The sequence below is a fragment of the Hesperophylax consimilis genome, chromosome 1 (assembly GCF_061612785.1).
Source record: "Hesperophylax consimilis isolate HC1 chromosome 1, BYU_Hcon_1.0, whole genome shotgun sequence".
In the NCBI taxonomy this organism is placed as follows: Eukaryota; Metazoa; Arthropoda; class Insecta; order Trichoptera; family Limnephilidae; genus Hesperophylax; species Hesperophylax consimilis.
The window spans coordinates 34,949,029-34,969,435 of NC_142836.1; the positions used below are offsets into that span (position 1 = coordinate 34,949,029).

The 20,407-nt window shown below is 34.5% G+C and overlaps 3 protein-coding genes across 3 annotated transcripts; 1 reads left to right on the forward strand and 2 right to left on the reverse strand.

The window, feature by feature from the left end:
* Positions 1-1,205: 1,205 nt before the first annotated feature.
* LOC149426743 (larval cuticle protein 1-like) lies at positions 1,206-5,040 on the forward strand. The gene is made up of 3 exons (XM_089638332.1): positions 1,206-1,269; positions 2,943-3,076; positions 4,631-5,040. Exons 1-3 carry the CDS (start codon positions 1,261-1,263, stop codon positions 4,830-4,832), a joined length of 345 nt encoding a protein of 114 aa, XP_089494458.1. The 5' UTR covers positions 1,206-1,260; the 3' UTR covers positions 4,833-5,040.
* Positions 5,041-6,909: 1,869 nt separating this feature from the next.
* LOC149426744 (larval cuticle protein 1-like) lies at positions 6,910-9,358 on the reverse strand. Its single transcript, XM_089638342.1, has 3 exons — positions 9,222-9,358; positions 8,994-9,106; positions 6,910-7,288 (listed from the first exon to the last, which is right to left on the reverse strand). Exons 1-3 carry the CDS (start codon positions 9,228-9,230, stop codon positions 7,078-7,080), a joined length of 333 nt encoding a protein of 110 aa, XP_089494468.1. The 5' UTR covers positions 9,231-9,358; the 3' UTR covers positions 6,910-7,077.
* An 8,554-nt stretch (positions 9,359-17,912) lies between these two features.
* Positions 17,913-19,865, reverse strand: LOC149426745 (larval cuticle protein 1-like). The gene is made up of 3 exons (XM_089638355.1): positions 19,785-19,865; positions 19,068-19,186; positions 17,913-18,278 (listed from the first exon to the last, which is right to left on the reverse strand). Exons 1-3 carry the CDS (start codon positions 19,857-19,859, stop codon positions 18,068-18,070), a joined length of 405 nt encoding a protein of 134 aa, XP_089494481.1. The 5' UTR covers positions 19,860-19,865; the 3' UTR covers positions 17,913-18,067.
* Between the last annotated feature and the right edge of the window lie 542 nt (positions 19,866-20,407).

A 20,407-nucleotide genomic window follows, 5' to 3' on the forward strand; every position in this document is an offset into this window, starting at 1 on the left:
AACATAGTACGAGAGGGGATAAATATATATATGTATATATATATATATATATTTTTGTTTTATATATATATTTTTTATATGTATATGTATATGTATATGTATGTTTGCATGTATAAAAAACATATATTTTGTTTTATATTTTCCTTAAATATGTTTTTTTTCTTTTCTTTTATATTATGTTTTATTTTTTCTCACTACAACATACGGTTTATTGTAATTTATAGCATTATGACTACCATACCACGGGCATTAGCCTAGTGTGGGAGTTATTAAGTACATAAAAATTGTAATTCTTAAAACTCTCTGAATAAAAAAAAAAAATAAAAAAAATCAACATTAGGAAACAGGAAGTTTACAATAAGGTGGTCTACGGGATAAAAAGGTTTGGTGACCTCTGCTTTAAAGGCTAAGAATCCATGTGAAATATTTAAAAATGCTATGTTAATTAAAAATTACCAAAATAGGTCCATTTATTCCATTCCATTATTTCGAAAAATTTTCGGCCAAATTTAATCCAATCGTATATTCCTGGTATTACCTTCACTTTAGCACGTTATATGAGATATTCAAAAGGGTTTTAACTTAAAGATAATTGAAAAACGCTCAAACTTCATTCCACGTGAAATAGTGAAAATCATAAATTCGAGTTTAGTCTTGGACGATGTTAAGTTTTTATGTTTTTCATGGCCGAAAATGATTGTAAAAAAAATATTTAGGCTATTTTAAGTACAACCTTCAACTACCCATAATACGGTAATAATAAGTACAGTACCATTAATTGATAACAATGTGTAGGGATAGCAAAATAAATGAAAATATTTTGTATTTATGGGGTATTTTATCGATTAAACGACCGAGGCCACGGGGAGGTGAGCCCTCCCGGCGTGGAAGCCTGTCTTTCTTTATCATCAGCGAAGTAGGTGACGGTGATGGGGTTGCCTTCAGCAGAATTATGATAAAACAGTCTCATTAATGGCCGGCAAAAGATAAATTCACGTTACAAACTAGAATTAAACAAATATTAAATACTACAGGCTATTTTTATGTAGGTTGGTTATTTGTAATACAAATAACAAATCGTTTTCTTTTTTTTTTACAGAATTTAAGGAAAAATATCAGCCGTATACCAAGACGAATATCTTGAAATAAAAAACAAATATGTTTCTAAATTGGACAGGATTTTATGAATAATTAAAATAATTTTATATAAAAGTTGACCATGACTTGATAGTCTAGTTAGTTCTCCAGAAACCCTTGATCATGAAACTGGTAAGCATTCCATACTTTTGAAAACAATTTTTCAACGATGCTGAAAATCGAAATGTTGAATTTTAAAATGTGAAATTGTTCATTTCAAATTTTAAATAGAATTTTTTTTTTTCAATAATATTTCGAAATAACTTTCTGAAAAATATTTTTATATTTATTATTAAATAGTAGTTAGAATAAAGTTGTTTTTATAATTGAATTAAATAAGATTTTTTGTTTCTTTATGATATTTTGCCTTTCCATGGAATTTTTATAAGAACATATCGTTTAATTGGTATTGTGTGTCTTAATTTATAAATTATTCGTAATTGCACGTAATTTAGAGTTGTAATACAAGTCGAAATGTTTGGCATCAACAATATTGTACATAGGCCTAATACCACATTTCAAATGATTTGGATAATATTTGGTTTGATTAAATTAACATAGTAATTATGACTTTAAGACAACTACATAAGATATGCATTTTTACATGTCAATTTCTGTTTTTGGCCGTGCATAATTAATAAATCAACAATAATTATGAAGATTACTATTTTATGTTATCTTTCTCGTTGATATCTACATTGCAGTTGTTTAAAGTAGTAAAGTTTGTAATAGAGTTTCTTTTGGCAAAAAAAAACAATAAAATATGAGAGGCTTATACAAATATTGTATTCGCCTTCATAGCGCATTGCTAATAATGAATATAATAAACTTTAAAGTTTGGTGAAGAAATTAATTTCTCACGGTTTCTTGTTGGCATTAGATTAATTATTAATAAAATCTATTGCCAATCATCCCAATTGATAACTGGTTTATTTTTATGATAATTTGCATGGATTACCTGGCTTGCCAACATTCTATAGACATTTCATACATCTTTCTCGTCTGAAACTTGTTTGAACATATTTAAAAAAAATACTGTATTTACAAATTTACACGTATATAAATTAATCTGCGATCATTAGTAACTACCCAGCTTCTGAGACAAGACACGAAACAACCAACGTCATTGTCGTGATTGCATCGCACTGCAGTGTTAGGACAAAACGTACAATCCGGGTTTCGTGGTTCTGTCGTAACATCGCCTATTTGATTCCACTCGTAGAAATCCCTCCACCCACATTTGCAATTTTTTTTATATGCTTTCTATTACTCAATTTTAGTTGCGGAAAATAAACTTAACTCAAAAATATCACGGCTTAAGAATATTGTTGAAATCTTCCTTTGGCCCTTTTTTTGGTTGCATGGTTTTGTCATAACACGGCAGCACAGTGGTTCAGCTATTTCTCAGAGAAGCAATGGATGCAGATGATGCGCCGTCTTTCTTGAATCTCGTTCCTTTCATTTATTTGTCCACATCAATACGTTTACTTACAAAACGCTTTTTTTATGTGATCAATGATCATTTTGTCTATTGTAATACGTTAGATTAACCGCAGCCATATTGCACCATCCACCTAGTTTCGAAGGAATAAAATGTGTCATACTAGACATTATTGACTTCTCATTTTCAGTTCAAATCAAAAGTGACAACCCGTGTCATATCTTTATGCCATTCTTTAAATGATACAAATAATGGGGAAATCTCAAAGCATATATCCCAGATAATCTCATACGTCATCTCTTCATGTGTTGTGTAGAGTAAACACAGTAAAATATTTGAACACTGATCGATCACACCATTCTAGGCATTCTTCTTCTTGTTCGCGGCTCTTGCTCTGGTAGCGGCGAAACCAACCAGCTCCCCGCACAACCCTCATCATGAGATCAAGATCCTTAAGTCCTCCTTCGACCTGGACGCAGCGGGCTCCTACAAGTTCGGGTAAGTTGAATAGCGACACAAAGTACATCGACTCAGGAGCATTATTATTATTTTATAAGGTACATAATATTTTCTGATAATGAACTACAGTAAAAGAAAGTTACAATAAATTTTTCTATAATGAGTTTCAATGAGTTCTCAAGGTTTACACAGCCAATTAGAAAAATATATATAAAAATAAGCGAATTCTTAATGGCAAAAAAGTTGATAGTTTTTTATTTGATGCGATTTTTTGTAGATATTTTAAAAATAGAAAAGTGCTTAAGGCCTAAAAAATTAGCTTCTCATTTTGTTTATAAAAATATAAACCACAAAGTATTGACTAGAAAATTGCATAAATCACTTAGATGGGTTGACCATTACTGTAGGCCACTGATACAAGCAATATAGATAATTGGTTAAATACCATGAAGGGCAAATCTATGGCTTATGCATCTATATGTATAAGCATAAATATTGCTTCTCCAGTTTTAATCGAAAATGGGTTAAGTACTGAAATCTACTAAAGATAGCCAGTATTTTTAAGTTCAAATATTGCATTTTCTAAACCTACCGTCCCAAAGATATGAACATGTTAAAATATATTCTAAATCCTCCAGGCAATGTTTTATGAGCACCGATATTTTATCTTCCTAACAGTATTATTTTGTCTTTGTGCTAAACGAAAATGCAAAATGCCAAAATATCGTATCATTGACATTGATGGAGGAGATAATACTAAGAAATCATAATGAAACACGAAACAGAAAAAGACACAGACAAATAAATAAAGGTAGCTGGTCTCAACTGGGAATCAAACCCATGTTCACTATGTTTCTTTTAGATTTATTAGTATTATTTTCTACTTCCTTGATATATTACCTTGATTGGTATAAACTTCAAAAGTTATTAGAAAAAGTTATTCCAACCCAAATTGATTATCCAAAATACAGTATTTACGTCAAATACAGAATACTGTAAAATGGTAATAAAAATTACAATTATTTTATAAGCAATAATTATTAGCCTGAAACACTCATCCACATTGAAAAATCTCCTGATAAAAGATACATGACGCCAACGGGACTTGAACCCGAGTCCTTTCGATTTCCGGTCGACAGCTCTGACCACTGAGATATGGCGGCTTATCTCTTATCCGCGAAATAATTCAATATATACTAGTGTATCATTAAAAAATTACTGCTTGTTACATTTTTTCACCTGAAACAACCAACTTTATTTTATATGAGAAAGGCATTGTAAGTACTAACTCTCTCAATAGATGGCGTCTATGCTATGCATAAAAAATCTTGTCTTAAACATTAGTTTACCAAAAAAATAATAAAAAATTCCAATTTCAGTTTTCTCAAAATAATGATTTTCGGAGATACTACATTTTAATCTTAAGCCATCGATGGTTCATTGGAAAATTACTAAAGCATTTTTGTAAATCGATAAATCGTGTATTCTATCTATATGTATTATATTTATTGATCTGGGTTTTTACGGATTCCTCAATGAGATGTGGATAAATATAGATAACTTGTATATTAAAAGTGACTTGTTTTATTCTAGATATGAAACCGAGAACCATATTACCCGTGAAGAGGTTGGCGAGATAAAGGTTGTTAAGAACGAGAAAGGCAAGAAGGAACCCGTTGTCGTCGTGAAGGGATCTTACTCCTACAAGGACCCCGAAGGCCACCCCATCACCGTGGTGTTCTACGCTGACGAGACAGGCTTCCACCCCGAGGGAGCTCACCTTCCCGTCGCCTAAACCTAGACCCTAGAATATAGACACTTCTCTGTAATTCTGCTCCCCGGATATTGACTCGCTGCATTATATGGCTGGAATTGAAATTTGTTACCATTAATGTTTTTGGAAACTGATATTTTCTAAATTTTCTTGGGATTTATGTAGTTTCTTAACACGTTAAGATAAAAACCACTAAAAAGAAAGCATAATAAAAATAAATATTTTTTATACAAAAATTACATCTTTTGTTTATTTTTATACAATTTTTAATCCCCTGTGACATGCATTAAGTACCTCCATTTAATATCACGCACATAGTAATTTAGCTGACACGAACACGAAGAACTGTTTACCTGCATCAGAATACTCTCTTTCGAATAAATTTCTTTTGATTTTAAGTATTTATTTTATGATAGTAAATAAAAGAGGTATGATGCCAAAAATTAACATTAAGTTAATATTACCTGTCTCTACATAAATGGTATCTGCTGTTTTGGTAGAATACATTGGTGCAATATTTATTATTGATACTTATGCTGATGATACACTGATTTGGTACTTCATATTACCCGTCTTTAAATAAAGAGAATTTATTTTTGTGGTAGAATGCAATATTTATATGTAATATTTATTTTGAAATAATATTAATGTTTTCTCTCATAAAATTCGTTTTTCGCTCTGAAGTTATTCGCCAATATTTTCGATTTTGTTAAGGAAATACTCTATATACTAACGTATGTTCAATAATATTTATGCAAACATGGTTTTAGAGTGGGAACACTGACAGCAAAGTCTGCGGAACGGCTGGACACCTTCGAAAGAAAGGTACTTCGAAGAATCTTAGGAGCGGTGCGAGAGGGAGAGGCATGGAGAATCCGCCACAATAAGGAGCTATATGACATCTACCAAGCTCCCAGACTCTCTACTCATTTACGGCTCCAAAGACTAAGATGGGCCGGACATGTGCACCGAATGCCAAGCACACGTGTACCAAAGAAGGTTCTAACAGGACACCCGGGAGGCAAACGAAAGGCGGGCAGACCTAGGCTGAGATGGGAGGACGATGTCAGGAAAGATGCCAGAGGACTGCTCCATGTTGCAGATTGGAAGACGACGGCCGAGGACAGAGGGCGGTGGAGGCTCATGTTAAAGGAGGCCAAGGCTCGAAATGGGCTGTAGCGCCATTGAAGAAGAAGAAGGTTTTAGAGTGAGGTTGTTTTGTAAGGTAAATTTAAGGAATTATCACCCAACAGTAATGCATGTAAGATAAAAATGAAGGAAATATTACCCAACAGTAATGCATGTGAGGTAAAAATGAAAGAAATATAAAACATTAATAATGCACGTAAGGTAAAAATCAAGCTCTGATAAAAACATAAACGGCAAAACTAGCACCTTCTTTACTTCAGTACTTTCTGGTACTTTTCGGGGAAATAAGTCAGGTGTCAATTAGTTTTAAATCCTAATAATAGTTCTATTCTTTGGGGAAAACGTCACAAGAACAAGTTTATCAAATCATGCATGCTTGAAATCTGGTTAAATTTATTCAAATTTACTTAATTAATTTAAGTGTCGTTCTCAAAATGGGAACTGATTGGGTAAAGAATTTGGACAGGCCAGAAAGTAGCTACCAATAATATTATAATATTTAACCAGATTTTTTTTTCCAAAATTGGTATCTAATTCAGACTACTCTACTATAAAATTGTTATAATTCATTATTTTAAAATGTTTCTTAGGGTTAATCTTGACAAGTAAAGTCAAATTTCGTGATTTTTCAAGGGTCTGAGCTTTTTTCGTGTTGTCTTAGAACAAAACTCAAAATAGTGTCACGCATACGACGGTCGCGTATGTAGGTCGCATGCGTTAATAATATTTAGGAGAACTGTATTGCCACGAGACCATCGGTTGAGCTCGTCAGCGCTACGTCAGCGCTACGTCAGCGTTAAGTCAGCACTTCGTTGTCGGTCGACCGACGGTACATTATTATTTCCAGCCAAAACCTAAACGGACTATGGTATATAATTTTTGTGTGGTAAAGGCAGCCAAGCAGGAAGATTGGTCTACGTAAGTTCCAAAGAAAAAAATTATTCATACATTTGTGTATTTTAGTATGCTTTTATTACGATTAATTTAACTTACATTAATAATTTTCTTTTAAAACCACGATTCCTAAGAAAAATTTAGAAAGGCGGTTCTAAAGGGAGAGTCATAATTTCATGCTGATATCGATAAAGTTGTTTCGAAGAGAAGGGTTGGAAAATCCTTAGACGACGGGGGCAACGGGGAGATGAGCTCCCTCGGCGTGGAAGCCTGTCTCGTCAGCGAAGAAGGTGACGGTGATGGGGTGACCTTCGGGGTCGAGGTAGGAGTAAGATCCCCTTACAACGATCACCTGTTCGTCCTTGCCTTCTTCGTTCTTCACCACCTTCAGCTCTCCGACCTCTTCACGGACAATCTTGTTCTCGGTTTCATATCTGGAAGGAAAAGCGACCAATGTAAAGTTATTTGGCAAGAAATGTATAAAAATAGTTATCGTTAACATTAAATAATAAAATTAAAATTTTTGTTGTTGTATTTGTTGAGCATTACCTACACACATATTTCTAAGCAGTTTGTTTTTCAAGAGTTTTACTGTATTAAAAAAATATACACACTTGTTATTTTGTTTTATAAATCGGTACCACTTTGGAAAAGCTCGGCTTCCGTGTCGTTCTCGTGAGTTTTAAAAATATGCACACATCTTCAGAAATACTTAGATATTGTTAGGTGGGGAAAGTGGGGGTGAAAATTTGGAGGGGTGAGGGTGGGAGTAGTAAAAATAAGGAAACGTGGTAAAACAGGAGATTTTCAGGTTCTATTATTAGATAATGTTAGGTAGGGATAGTGGGGGGAAGATTTGGAGGAGCGAGGGTAGGAGTAGTGAAAATAAGGAAACATGGTAATTCTTAACAAAGTTGATTTACAGGTGCTGTTGTGGTTAAATATAATTATTATTGATTTAATTTTGTTCATTTCTAATTTTTCTAAGACAGTTGATTAACACCAATTGGTCTATTTAAAATGTGTATTAGTATTAGCAACTTAAAAATAAGTATTTTTATTGATACTATAGCCCGTAATCTTTCTTTATTTTTTACAGCTAGAGATAATGATATCATTTCTGGAATCTCCCGTGCTAAGGATTTAATTTACATACTAAAATTTAATTAAATGAATACTCCTTGATCCTATTTTATAGGTTTCTAGATTATTTTCTGTTTTTCGATATTATTTATTTTATCTTGGAATCATTATAGAAAACTGGATAACTGAAATCTGGTAAAAAATTGTGAAATATTTTTAAGGACAATTCGCAAATTACAAGAAGTTTATTTTTTTTCTACTGATAACTTACTATGATTTGGTTCTTGTTATTGGCCATTATTATTTCCACTAAATGTATTTATAATTATCCAACAATTGAAAATATGAGTCAAAATAAATTCAACTTCTGATTGCGGTCAGGTGCTCGGAAACACTTAGTTACTACGGCTTATTCCCAACCCGTCAAATAATTCAATATGCTCTAGTATTTCAATCAACAATTATTGCTTATATATTTTTCACTTGTTTCACTTTATTTTTGTAGAAAGACTTTGTTATTGCTGAATTTTCCACTAGATGGTCTACATTTGTTGGTGAAATATTTTGACTTGTTAAATATTATTATTTTTTTTAATGATAAACTAATGTTTATAAGACAAGGTTTTTTTGTCTTATAAACATTTATCTTATAAAATTTTGTCTTATAAACATTATTTTATCATCAAAAAAATAATGCACTTTTTGTGAAAATTATTCATATCGGTTAACGATCTCAAGTTTATTACCATTATTTGAGTCTATTATTTAGAAGAAGAAGGCAAGACGATGGATGAAGTAAAATAGATGGTATAATACAGTCAGTATGTATAGGTTTTCTATAGATAGTTTATATTGCTATTATATATATATGTTATAGAGGAATTTTTATGTTTTGATGAATCAATAGACCTGGCAAAGGTAATAAACTATTGGTATGTCACGAACTTTAGGGTGATAAGGTTGAGTTTATAAGTATATAATTAAAAAAAACGTTAGGTAATTCAGTCAATTCACATTTCACCATGTAAGATCTAAAGGTTAATGATTTAAACTCACCCAAACTTGTAGGCACCTTCAGGCTGTAAATCGAAGTCAGACCTGAGGATCTTGATGGGTTCAACTGGGCTGGATGAGGCCAGGGCACATGCCGCCAGAATGAAGAAGATTGCCTTTAAAGAAAATACCAGTAGTGAAATATATATCCATTCAACCATTTACACGCTGAGATCATTGACCTGAACGTATTATGTTAAACTGAATACCAACTTAATGTTTTTTTCTTACCAATTTCATCGTAGAGAAATAAATAACTTAGGTTGGGACTGTGCGAAAGACTGAAAAGTACTAATGATCCGTTCATGTGACACCCACTTTTATACTAAACCAATTCAAGCTAGATAATAAAAAAAGCAAAACCAGTCATTTTCGTGAACCCATGTATCGGCCGGTTCATCTTCGATTATACCGGTATAGTAATTATTTATTGACAGAGCTCGTACCGCAGATATGAGTTTTTTTCCATCAGGTGTGTTTTGCAGAAAATCAAATATATAAGGTATGAGTTTCAGATGCTCAAAATGCTTTAAATAATTAGAATGTAGAATTTCAAGAATATTTTGTACTGTTTATAAAACATCCAGGTAAATATTCATTTCATACCAACTATATTTTGAGGATTTCTAATAAGGACAATTGCGTCCGATAAATAGGCTACTTGCATCATATTTTATAGTTATTGCGAAAATTAAAGGACATTTCGCGTTTTTTTAAACATATTTTTGAAACCATGGTAATTTAAAAAAAAAATACATATGGACATAATTTATGGGTGTGAAAAAATAATAAAATAGCCAAAATCCATTTGAAAAAAATTAGCCACTTGAAGACATGGTTGGGAATTTCCCGAATTGTTGGGAATTCCCCGAATTGCTGGGAATTTCTAAGAATTTAAACCGATTGGGAATTTTGTGGTAAGAACCGTGATTTGGGGAAAATGCAAAGGTTCTATAACGCGAGGACCGAGGTAACTAATACAGATTAAAAGAGCATTTCCTGATTATCCACCACGTTGAAAAATAATATTTATAACTACGAGTGAGAATAAACTATAATCTCGTTTCCTTTCTTGGCAAATTTTCAAACAATTTTTTTATTCTTTGAACCCGAACGAAAGGGAAAATTAAAAAAGACTAATTAATAAATGCTAATTCCAATAGAATTTCGTTTCATTTCGGAGGTAAGGGAAATCGTGTGGAATTCGAACATCTATTTCTGGGTAATTTAGAACGTGGCATTTGCAACCCTGTTTCGGATCTGTACGAACTTCACTTTATTTATTATGTCAAAATTTAAATTGCTAGGAGCGTGGACGCTGTGTTTTATTGTTAATAGAATCATATAGCTACCGTAGGATCCGAGATTGTAAAAACAATTATATACATTGTATGATCCAAAAAATTGCTTTATAATTTCGTAAAACAACGTTTTCAGTTTGCAAGTGCGAGTGAATTAATTTAAACTCTGTTAAATGTAAACTCAAAAAAGCTGACGGAAATCCCTCTTTTTTAAACATGATCAGTGTGGAATTTTATAAAAAAAATCGGTGACAGGTCATTTTTATGCAATCTCAAAAACGGAGTGACTTTTTCCAAGTCATAAAAAATTCATAAAAATGGTTTATTATTTAAAAAAGTATTTTCTAAATATCTAAACAATTTTGTGGTGTCTTCATTTTGCCTGAAATATTTTTCTGATTTTCCTGAACAAAAATATAATATGTAAAGAATTAGTGGCCGAGTAGTCCAAGGTATCGGTTTCTTACCTAGGCGTCGCGCGCTCAATCTTCTGCGAGCTTAGACCTTCATCCTTGTTGCACAAGTAACAATTTCCACTAATGTGTCTGGATATACTTAACCTGGCAATAATTTTTTGACTACAAAAACGAAATTTTAATAACCTCGCCTGTAAAATTCCAATAGAAAGTTGAGAAAAGTCACAGTAGTTTACTGATTTTAAACCCTACTGTCTAAAACACAGCGAACCACAAACTCGAAAAGCCAAGAATTTTTTGTGGTTATTAATGCATTTTTGGTTGCGTATGATTGCATTTTTCATTGCATACTCAGTAAGATAGGTGGACGTGCTTTTGTGAAAAAATCGCAATTTGTTGATTCGTTTGATAAATACAACTCATTTATCACTTATTCAGCGCACATTTAAAAAAAATCTTTAGAAACAAAGTTTTTACATTTCCATAATTACTTCAATATTTTTTTAAGAACATGACGACTTGTTTATGATAAACTGCTAATATACTAAAGTAAACGTTAAAATACGATTTATGTAACGATTGTGGGAAAGTAGACCCAAAACCGACCCTTTTAGTAATCCGAAGTGAATAAACAAAATTAACAGGTAAACAGGTAAAAACATATAAATAATGTGTCTTTTTTAAAGCATTCAATAAAAAAATAAAGAAAATGCATCATCTGTTAGAATTTGACTTTTAAATAGATACACCTCTAAGACAGAATTAAATATTTATTTCCGCCATTAGTCTTCTGTATTACCCTCTACCCATTGCATCGTTGTTAGTTTGTCCATCCTCAAATTATGCGAAGTTGCTTTATAATATTTTTTCTATCATCTTCTTTTGTGGCACTTAAAAGTCCCAGTTACACTTGTTTTATTCGCGTAGCGCTTCGCGTCGTCTCACATTGTTGCCAAAAATAACAGTTTCATACAAAAAACAAAAAAAATAAAAAATCGATATAACAATGTCGCTTCATTTGTTACGAAGTACTACTTTAGCTGTAGCATAATGATATTAGCAGGTAGAGGAGATAGACTGAACCCTTCATCCTGTCACATCCCTCAGTGGAGACCGTTGACTCGCGGAGACAATACATCCGTTTCGTGTGCCAGCGCAACCCTTAATTTTACATATTTATTTCGGAATATACATGATATAAACCCCAAAAATGATTCTGAAACCATCACGTTCAGATATATATCTTATTTTTTCACATTATATATTTTAAATTATCAGTTGATTTGATGAGTAAAAGTGTCAAATAAGTACAAAAATGTGGTGTTGACTTGGAAAAATTTAGATAGTTAGTTAGCTCCGGGCACCTTTGGGCTTCGATTTAAACATTTTTAGGACTAATATTTATTGTTATTACAAATACGACTTTTAAATTGTTGCTGCATTTTGAATCATTTAAAATAATTAATACTTACATTTTTAAGCGTATTGTATATAGTGGTAAACTTTTAAATACAAAGAGAAAACTTTGTGCTCTCCCTCTCTAAAACTGTTTATACCACATGTCTGATCATATTAGAAAAACAAAAAAAAACGAGTTTTATGAAAGACACGAAGTTGTATCAGTTGGTAACAGATATAATCAATGGCTTTTGATGTTTCGTGACAAATATAGCACTACCTACGATAATGAAGGACTCTGGACATAAAAAAACCAGATCAGCTAAATTCAATGCTTGAGGAAATGGAATCAAGTTTCAATGTAATCACTGGACTCGTACAAATATTTCTAGCAATAACACCCCTAGTGCGTCATATCGCCCACACTGCATAAGTTTTTTTTTTATCCACGGGCCATAAATAATAAGTGCATTATTATGTTATTGCCGATAGATCAATTGACAAATGATGCCGAAGAAGCACAAAAAACGATTTTTTAAAAAACTTAGTTATTAAAATTCTAGTGATTTTTTCAATGTGTTGTTATCAGATCCTCTCATAACGAGCAAAAAGAAGCTGCAACAAAAAAGCTGACCACACTCCCAGAAGCGGCGGAACTCCTAATGGCTCCTTACAGCAGACGAGTATAAATTATCCAGGAAAGTACCAAGGATGATAATGATGGTAGTGATGACAATGACGATGATGATAATCGTGATGATGGTAGTGATGATGACTCAAAAATGCTAGAAAAAGAGAATTAAACACGTGTTTTTATTCGTTATTTATGAGTAAGAAAATTTACATAAAACTTCCTTGCCATTGAAACATTGCCATTTATATTTGTGATGAACTTGCCCTGGGATAATTTTTTTTTATTATTGATTTATTATGGTGGGAAAGAATTTTTCAGTTGATCTCACGAAATCGAGACTTCCAGATGTTGGCGTTAAAGTTATTCTAAGAACAAGTGCTTAAATTTGTGGTACTAGAGAAAAAATAGGAACATGCACTGTATCGTCAGAGACCTCCGTGATGGTACTTCGAAATTCTCAGACTTATTCCAGTGCAGTAGTAATGGATTTGCCAGTGTAGGGGGCGGATAGAAAAAAACTCCTAACAAGATCAATAAGAAACAATTCAACTAGGTTGAGCAATGCTACTAAGTGACTTTCTAAGTAGGAAATACGCCGTGCAATATAGTTACGTAATTTTTCTAAGGATTTGGATGAATTATAATTATGACTAGCGAGGAAAAAAAAAAAAAACATTTTAACAGGACGAGTTTGGAAGTGCTTAGTTAAATTAAAATCCTGCAAGAAGATTTAAAAAAAATAAAACTTATAAATAAAAGATATTTAATATATCCTAGAATTAGATTGGTAATTTGGGAGCCGAACAAACTGGTAGGCCGACACGCCACTGGACTGGAAGGGTCTTGTTTCATTCCTTTGAACAAAGAATTGGACAGTTTACTTGAGAAGTAACAATTTATTGGTTTTGAAGCGATTTAAATTAGTGTGACGGGTTTTAGAGCTCATAATTGATGTGGTTTTTTAGTGCGTTTCTGTCTTTGAATACACAAAATTTTTCAGAATTCAAAGAACATAGATTAGGAGTCGCCATATGGAGAAGGCGGTGTTGATTTGGGGGTTGGGGCAGGAGACAAGGGGGCGGGGAAGATAGTCTAGCTTGAGGAGCGCAAGGAGACGATCAAGATAGTCTAGATTGGGGAGAGCTAAGAGACGGTCAGCGTGGAAAGAGCGGTTCAAGGAGTCAGGTTTTGAAAGCGTTGGAAGGCGGTAAAATAGAGTCAAGGGGGTCAGGGATTCAAGGTTTGGGAGACGGTCAAGCATAGCCAGCATCGGTCAACGTTGTAATATAGTCAAGGCGATTAAAAGCTACGAGGCGCGCTAACAAAGAATTTATCATCGGGACGCGAATACGGCTAAAGTCATTTAGTGTAGAAGGTGTGGTTTTCTAACAGCATGAGTATTTTACTGCATGTGAGTGTGGTTGTTTCTTATAATTATTTGGATTGTTGACACTAAGATGAATTGGTAAGTCTATTATAATCTAATTATTAACCCTTATTTCCCTTAGGTAAACCAAATAATTCAATTGTATTTTGAAGTAAGAGTATTTAACTTGAATACTATAGGTAATTGTGTTAAAATCTTCAACAGAAGAATAGAGTCCGGGCCCTTTTAGCAAAAGAGGCCATAAATCACGCATTGTGTTAAAGCCGCCTGGGCACTTGGTTAGTTTTAACACTTTAGATTATCGAAAAATGCGCATTATTTGGGTTTCGAGTTAGACTATTTTTTGCAATTTAAAATGATAAAATAATTCTCCAGTAGTTATTTTAGCGTCCAAAATTTATAAAATACAAACCATTGTATTTATGCGGTGTTTTTATAGTCCGGCGAACGGTTATTAGTCGAAGCAATCAGATACCTATAGGCGGAATGGTAACAAATAGGACGGTTAATTATATGCTTCAATACCTGTTATTCTACAATAAGTTATCGTATTCTCCTTGGACATCCAATATATTTGGTATTATCAAAGTTATTCGGGGAATTAACACAGCGGATAGAAAGCAGCCGCCGAGAGAACACATCTGTCTGGCTTCGCTATTCTGTCAAGTGAGATTTTCATTCGCATAAGTTTAGTTTGGGGACGAAGTGTACGAATTTTCCGTAGGCTGTCCTATCTTATCAAAGCAACAAAAGCGAAGGAAACGAAATTGGTAATTGGCTTGCCTAATAGGAACTTTTTGTGTTAGCAAAGTCGATAACGCTGGGTACCGAGATAACGTCTATTTCAGTAGAGCAGCGCCGGCCTTTTCCCGTGCTCTTGGTGTGGTTGAGTTATTCCCGTAAAAGCATCGGTTTCTGTCGAAGGTGTTGGTGAACCAGCCTAAGATGGTTACCCTGGATAAACCCCTGTTTTGAGTATTTTTAACTGGTGAGAGGACGCTTTCACGGAGTCCCAATCGAAGGGAACGAAGATTGCTAATGGGCTTTCCTACTTGAGTTAGCTTGGTAGACGAAGGAACAAAGCGGGTAATGGCTATGCTATTCCTTTCTGACGTGTGGGGAGGATTTTCTTGCTGACAGAACGAAGGAATCGTGACGAATATATATGAAGTTGTTTCGGCGATTTCTGACGTCCTTCCTGTCAAATTCAATAAATACTTACCCCACTATAGTAGGAGAAGTCATCCAGAATTAGGTTGGGAATTGACTCCGACTGAAACCGTTTGAGCTGACGGAGATCGGATGATTTTAGATTCACGACCTGATGATTCCAGTATCCCTGATCCTTAGCGCCGGAAGTCGAGGATATCATTTTCTACCATTCTTTGATATTTAAAGCAAACGGAGGGTAACAAACGATAGAGCGAATGACCATGACTTTAAAGTGGGGTAAAATCTCCCGTCCCGGAAACATTCGTTATGTCGGATGGACGCCCTCATTCAAATTAAATATTGACATGACTATTTTGAGTGTGGACGAAAGACTTGAAGTATGTTCTGTATTGCACATATGGTAAACATGTGTCATTACCTCTACTGGAACGAAAAGCTGTATAGACTGGAGCCAGGAGCTATTTGGAGTAACGTGACTGCAGAGGCGGAGGCGAACAAACTGGAGCTGGATCTAACTTATACTTACAAGCGCAAACCAGAAGGGTGTTCACGGGACTTCCGAACTCCTGACGTTGCTGATGCAAACCACTTCAGTATATGTTTATGTTTGAGGTTAGTGGAGTGGACTCCTAACTTTCGGCATACTGGCGAAGCTTAACTCATCATCGATTTGGGGGAGGTTGACGCGACCTGAACCTCGCGCTACCCACGTGGCCCAAATGGTTCCTGACATCAGGCTGTCATGCCACCGGACCGGAGCAGCTCCTTGTACCTAACGGTATAAGATGAATCTTCATCATTCATCATCATCATCAACATCATCATTTACCACCAAGGACCCACATCCCACCTTCATCACCCTCCGGCAGGAGGCAAAACATGTCATTATTTCATCTGTCGCTGAGTGATATTCAATTAATTTCTGGAGGTGTTGGGATTGGACCATCAATTTGGCTGCTCTCGAGCTGGTCACGTTGATAGATGGGATTTGGACGGAGACCAATCGAAAGCAACACATGTTTTGTCTCTAGCTATTCCCAAAAATACCTAGTCATAGAAATAACTCACAAAACTAACAATCCATAGTCAAATCATTAACTTAGAATCTGGTGCATCTTGAATTGAATTGTCTATAGAGAATTTCATGTACCTACTTGTATTTAATTGTCCCATTATATTAGCACGTCAACGACTGCAGTAACCGGAAACGTTCTGGCGAGCAAACCAGGTAGGAAAAGGTAGTTAAAATCAGGGTAGTCGGTCATTGTCTTATTTTAAAACCATACAGAATGTAACACGCCTCATCTAAAAAGAACCAAAGTTACCACAACCAATTAAAAAGAACCTTCAATGAATTAATCACTGTCGAAACAAAAAACTGACACAACGTGACATATTAATTCGTTAAGATTGAAGGGTTGATGAACCGCGAGAAGTTGCAAATCAGACGGAAGAAATTATATTAATTCGATTTCGATATATAAACTCAAGGGCGAACTTAAAAACATTACACATTGAAACGTCTCTATGAAAAAAGGGCACTTTTCAACGTGTAGGTTGGATATTTCCATCTACAAACTAAATTATGTTCTCATATAAATATGCGAGGATGATACAATTAGGTACCTCCATCACTAATTAACAATAATTTAATTTAATTAGTACCGCCACCCAGGCGACCATTCATTGGATAACCAACACCCCTAACGTAGGTCACCCCAAGTGGTTCGCTATGTTAGCAAAGGTGACCGGGTTCTTGGCGTAAGTTTCGTTCAGACCTTGGCGACGAACTGATCTGCTCACCAATTGCGTAGCGGACCGGATCAGGAGAAATCGGTTGAGTCGATCGCACAATCGGGATGGATTTATACGTCCGTCACTCCTGGACACACTGATCTCCTATATTCTAATCCACTCCTCATTCTCTTCCTTTACAGAACTTACTCTCCTTCCTTTCATCCAATATGATCCTCCACACAGCATAACCAAAGATGACGTTGGCCACAAAATAAATTATTTTCTTCAGGGCTTGCTCTGTGGAGTTAAAGTAAAAAAAAAGTTGTTCAAGAGTTCTATTAGGAATTACTGAGAAATGGAAATTATTATTCGATTCCAATAATCTAATTAACTAACTAACTAAACTAACTAACCATCACGCCGTTTCTCCTCAGGGGTAGGCAAAGAGGACGGATCGCCAAACAGCTCGGTACATACTCTTCTATTATTCTGACTCTTGTTATGGCCCGACTCGAGTATCTCTGTATACTCGCATTTATTATGTTTATAATTTCGTGCAGATTTTAATCTTCTCTATTGTGACGATACCGTCAACAAAATCGACAGCAGACATAAAAAAGCTAATCTTAAGGGTGGTTTTTTACTCCTCGTTTAATCATTGTGAAGTCTTTTACATATACTATTTTATGTTTTGTTTCTAGCTTTGTTAAGCGCATTTAACAGTCCGATGACGTATACAATAAAAGCATTCTAAAATTGCAAAAAAACACATAATTCATTTAAAAATTAGTGCTTTCGTGTTTTGGATCAATATCAGCCGAAGGAAAATTAACGAGTTCAAAAGTATTACAGGTATTAAAAAAATTTATCATTATTTTTTTGTACTTTTGCTAAGTCTTTATTATTTCTAAATAAATATTTTAAACGTGATTCTCATGAACAATTTAGGGAAACGTTTTCAAAGCAATTTAGTCAATGTCATTTAAATCCATGCTGAAATCTCTTGAAATCCATCTAATTGGAGGGGTTCCTTAGACGACGGGGGCAACGGGAAGGTGAGCTCCCTCGGCATGGAAGCCTGTCTCGTCAGCGAAGAAGGTGACGGTGATGGGGTTGCCTTCGGGGTCGAGGTAGGAGAATGATCCTTTGACCACGATCACCTGTTCATCCTTGCCTTCCTCGTTCTTCACCACCTTCAGCTCTCCGACCTCTTCACGGGTAATCTTGTTCTCGGTTTCGAATCTGAAAGGGAAAGCGATCAGTGATTAATTATTTTGGGAAAAACGGTTTGGCATGTTGACCTTACAAATTTAGCCAATTGTCAGTTGTTTCTATTCAACATAAGGTTGAAACCGTCAAATTTTTGTTATTATATAAAAGTTTTGGCTATCATTTGATCTGTATAAAAATGATTGGTTTATTGGAAAATTCAGTTGCAATTTAACAATTTGGGAGGTACCGTCATCCCGGGAACCATATATTGGATAACCAACACCTCTGCTATTGGTCACCCCGAGTGGTTGGCAACGTTTGGTGATTTAGCACGGGTGCAGAGGTTCATCGGGTGAGGTGTGCTTAGGATGCACTTGCCCACCAGCTGCGTGGTGTGCCGGATCGTGAGAAGCTGCTTTGGGCAGACCTTTTTACCTCTCCAACTGGTCTGTTTTGACCCATCGCCTTGCGTTGCAGTGGGATGGATAGATCTTTCGTCCGTTACTCCTGGACAAACTGATCCCTAGATTCCTTCCCACCTCTCATACCCTTTTACTTCCCAGAACTTTCTCTACTTCTTTTCCTTAAAAAGACACTTCACACAAAAAAAGAGAGGCCCTGAGGGAAATTATTTTCTCAGGGCCTCCTGTGTAGGGTAAATGTAAAAAAAACTCAAACTACTAATATTAAGTGTGCATTCGTTAGTAGTTTGAGATTGCATATTGTCACCTATATAGATAGATCATTCGCTTGTCACTCCTGGATCACTTTTCGATCACTTCATAAAATTATATAGGTAGTAAATGAATTTAAACTCACCCGAATTTGTAGGCTCCTTCGGGCTCGAGATCGAAGTCAGACCTGAGGATCTTGATGGGCTCCTCTGGTACTGGGCTGGACGCGGCCAGAGCAAACGCCGCCAGGATAAAGAAGATTGCCTTCAAAATAAATCGCCAATTATTCATTTTTGGTTAAGAGAATCGGTTGAGGACCTGACCGTAAAAAAAATCTTTTAAATGTATATGATTAACCCTTCGGATGCCATGGGTAAAATTTGAAAAGTTTGCCCGCTGTTAAAACTGATTGAAAAACTGTTATTTATTGAAAAAATGTAGGAATGTCTGTGCCATATAGTTTCCCGAGGACAGCTACTTGTACTCAAGAAAATGCTTTTTTCTCAAGTGCGATAAAAATGAAGACTTATGAACATGTACTTGAGTATTATTATGTTTTCCAGCTAAATAAAAATAATAAAAAATCACTATAAAAATAAGTCATATGATGCTTTCTTGTAACATGGACATGGAATTTTGCGACCTCTTTTTACACAGATAAATTAAATATATTTGCAAGTGACGAAACGGCAAGCTAATATTAAGATACTTAAGTAATTTTCTTGCAAAGCGAATGAAATATATTTTAGAATATTAGAATTTTTAATGGTTCAAAAAACGAGAGTGCTGCGAACTACTAGCAAATCTACGGTGGATTTCTTGGCAAAATAAATGTTAAGAGATATATAATTCTTATCCTTACCAATTGCATTGTGAAGAGTTTAGTGACTTGATGGGAACTGTACAGAAGACTGATAAGCAATGATAGTCTGACCATGTGACACCCACTTTTATACAAACTGTCTTCAAGTTTAATATAAAAAAGCTGCAAACCAGTCATATTCACGGAATGCGTAAATCGGCTGGTTCTTCTTCAGAGACTACCGGTATCACAATTACATATTCACTGAGTTTGCGTATTCTAAAATTATATGCGATATTTAACCTTATGAACGAGTTTTAGATACTATTACAACCGATTGTTCTTCATTAGTTATGCATAGGTATTATTTAATAATTATACAATAAATATATTAACATACCTACTTATTTATAAGGGATCTGTAAAACGTATCTACGTTTAATATAAATGTTTGGAAAACTGTATCAATTACCGTTTGACATTTTTTTAATATCACAGTTTTGGTCTTAACTTTATAATTAAGATTTACAAAATTGAACCTTTTTAATATCCAGTTAAGGCGATTCACTACGTCGTGTAATATTTTAAATTGAACCACTATCAATAACAACTCTTACGTAGATGGTGATAAGGTTTAAATTCCCGCTTAACACCATCCGCCTGTTTTGATTTATGAAAGAAAA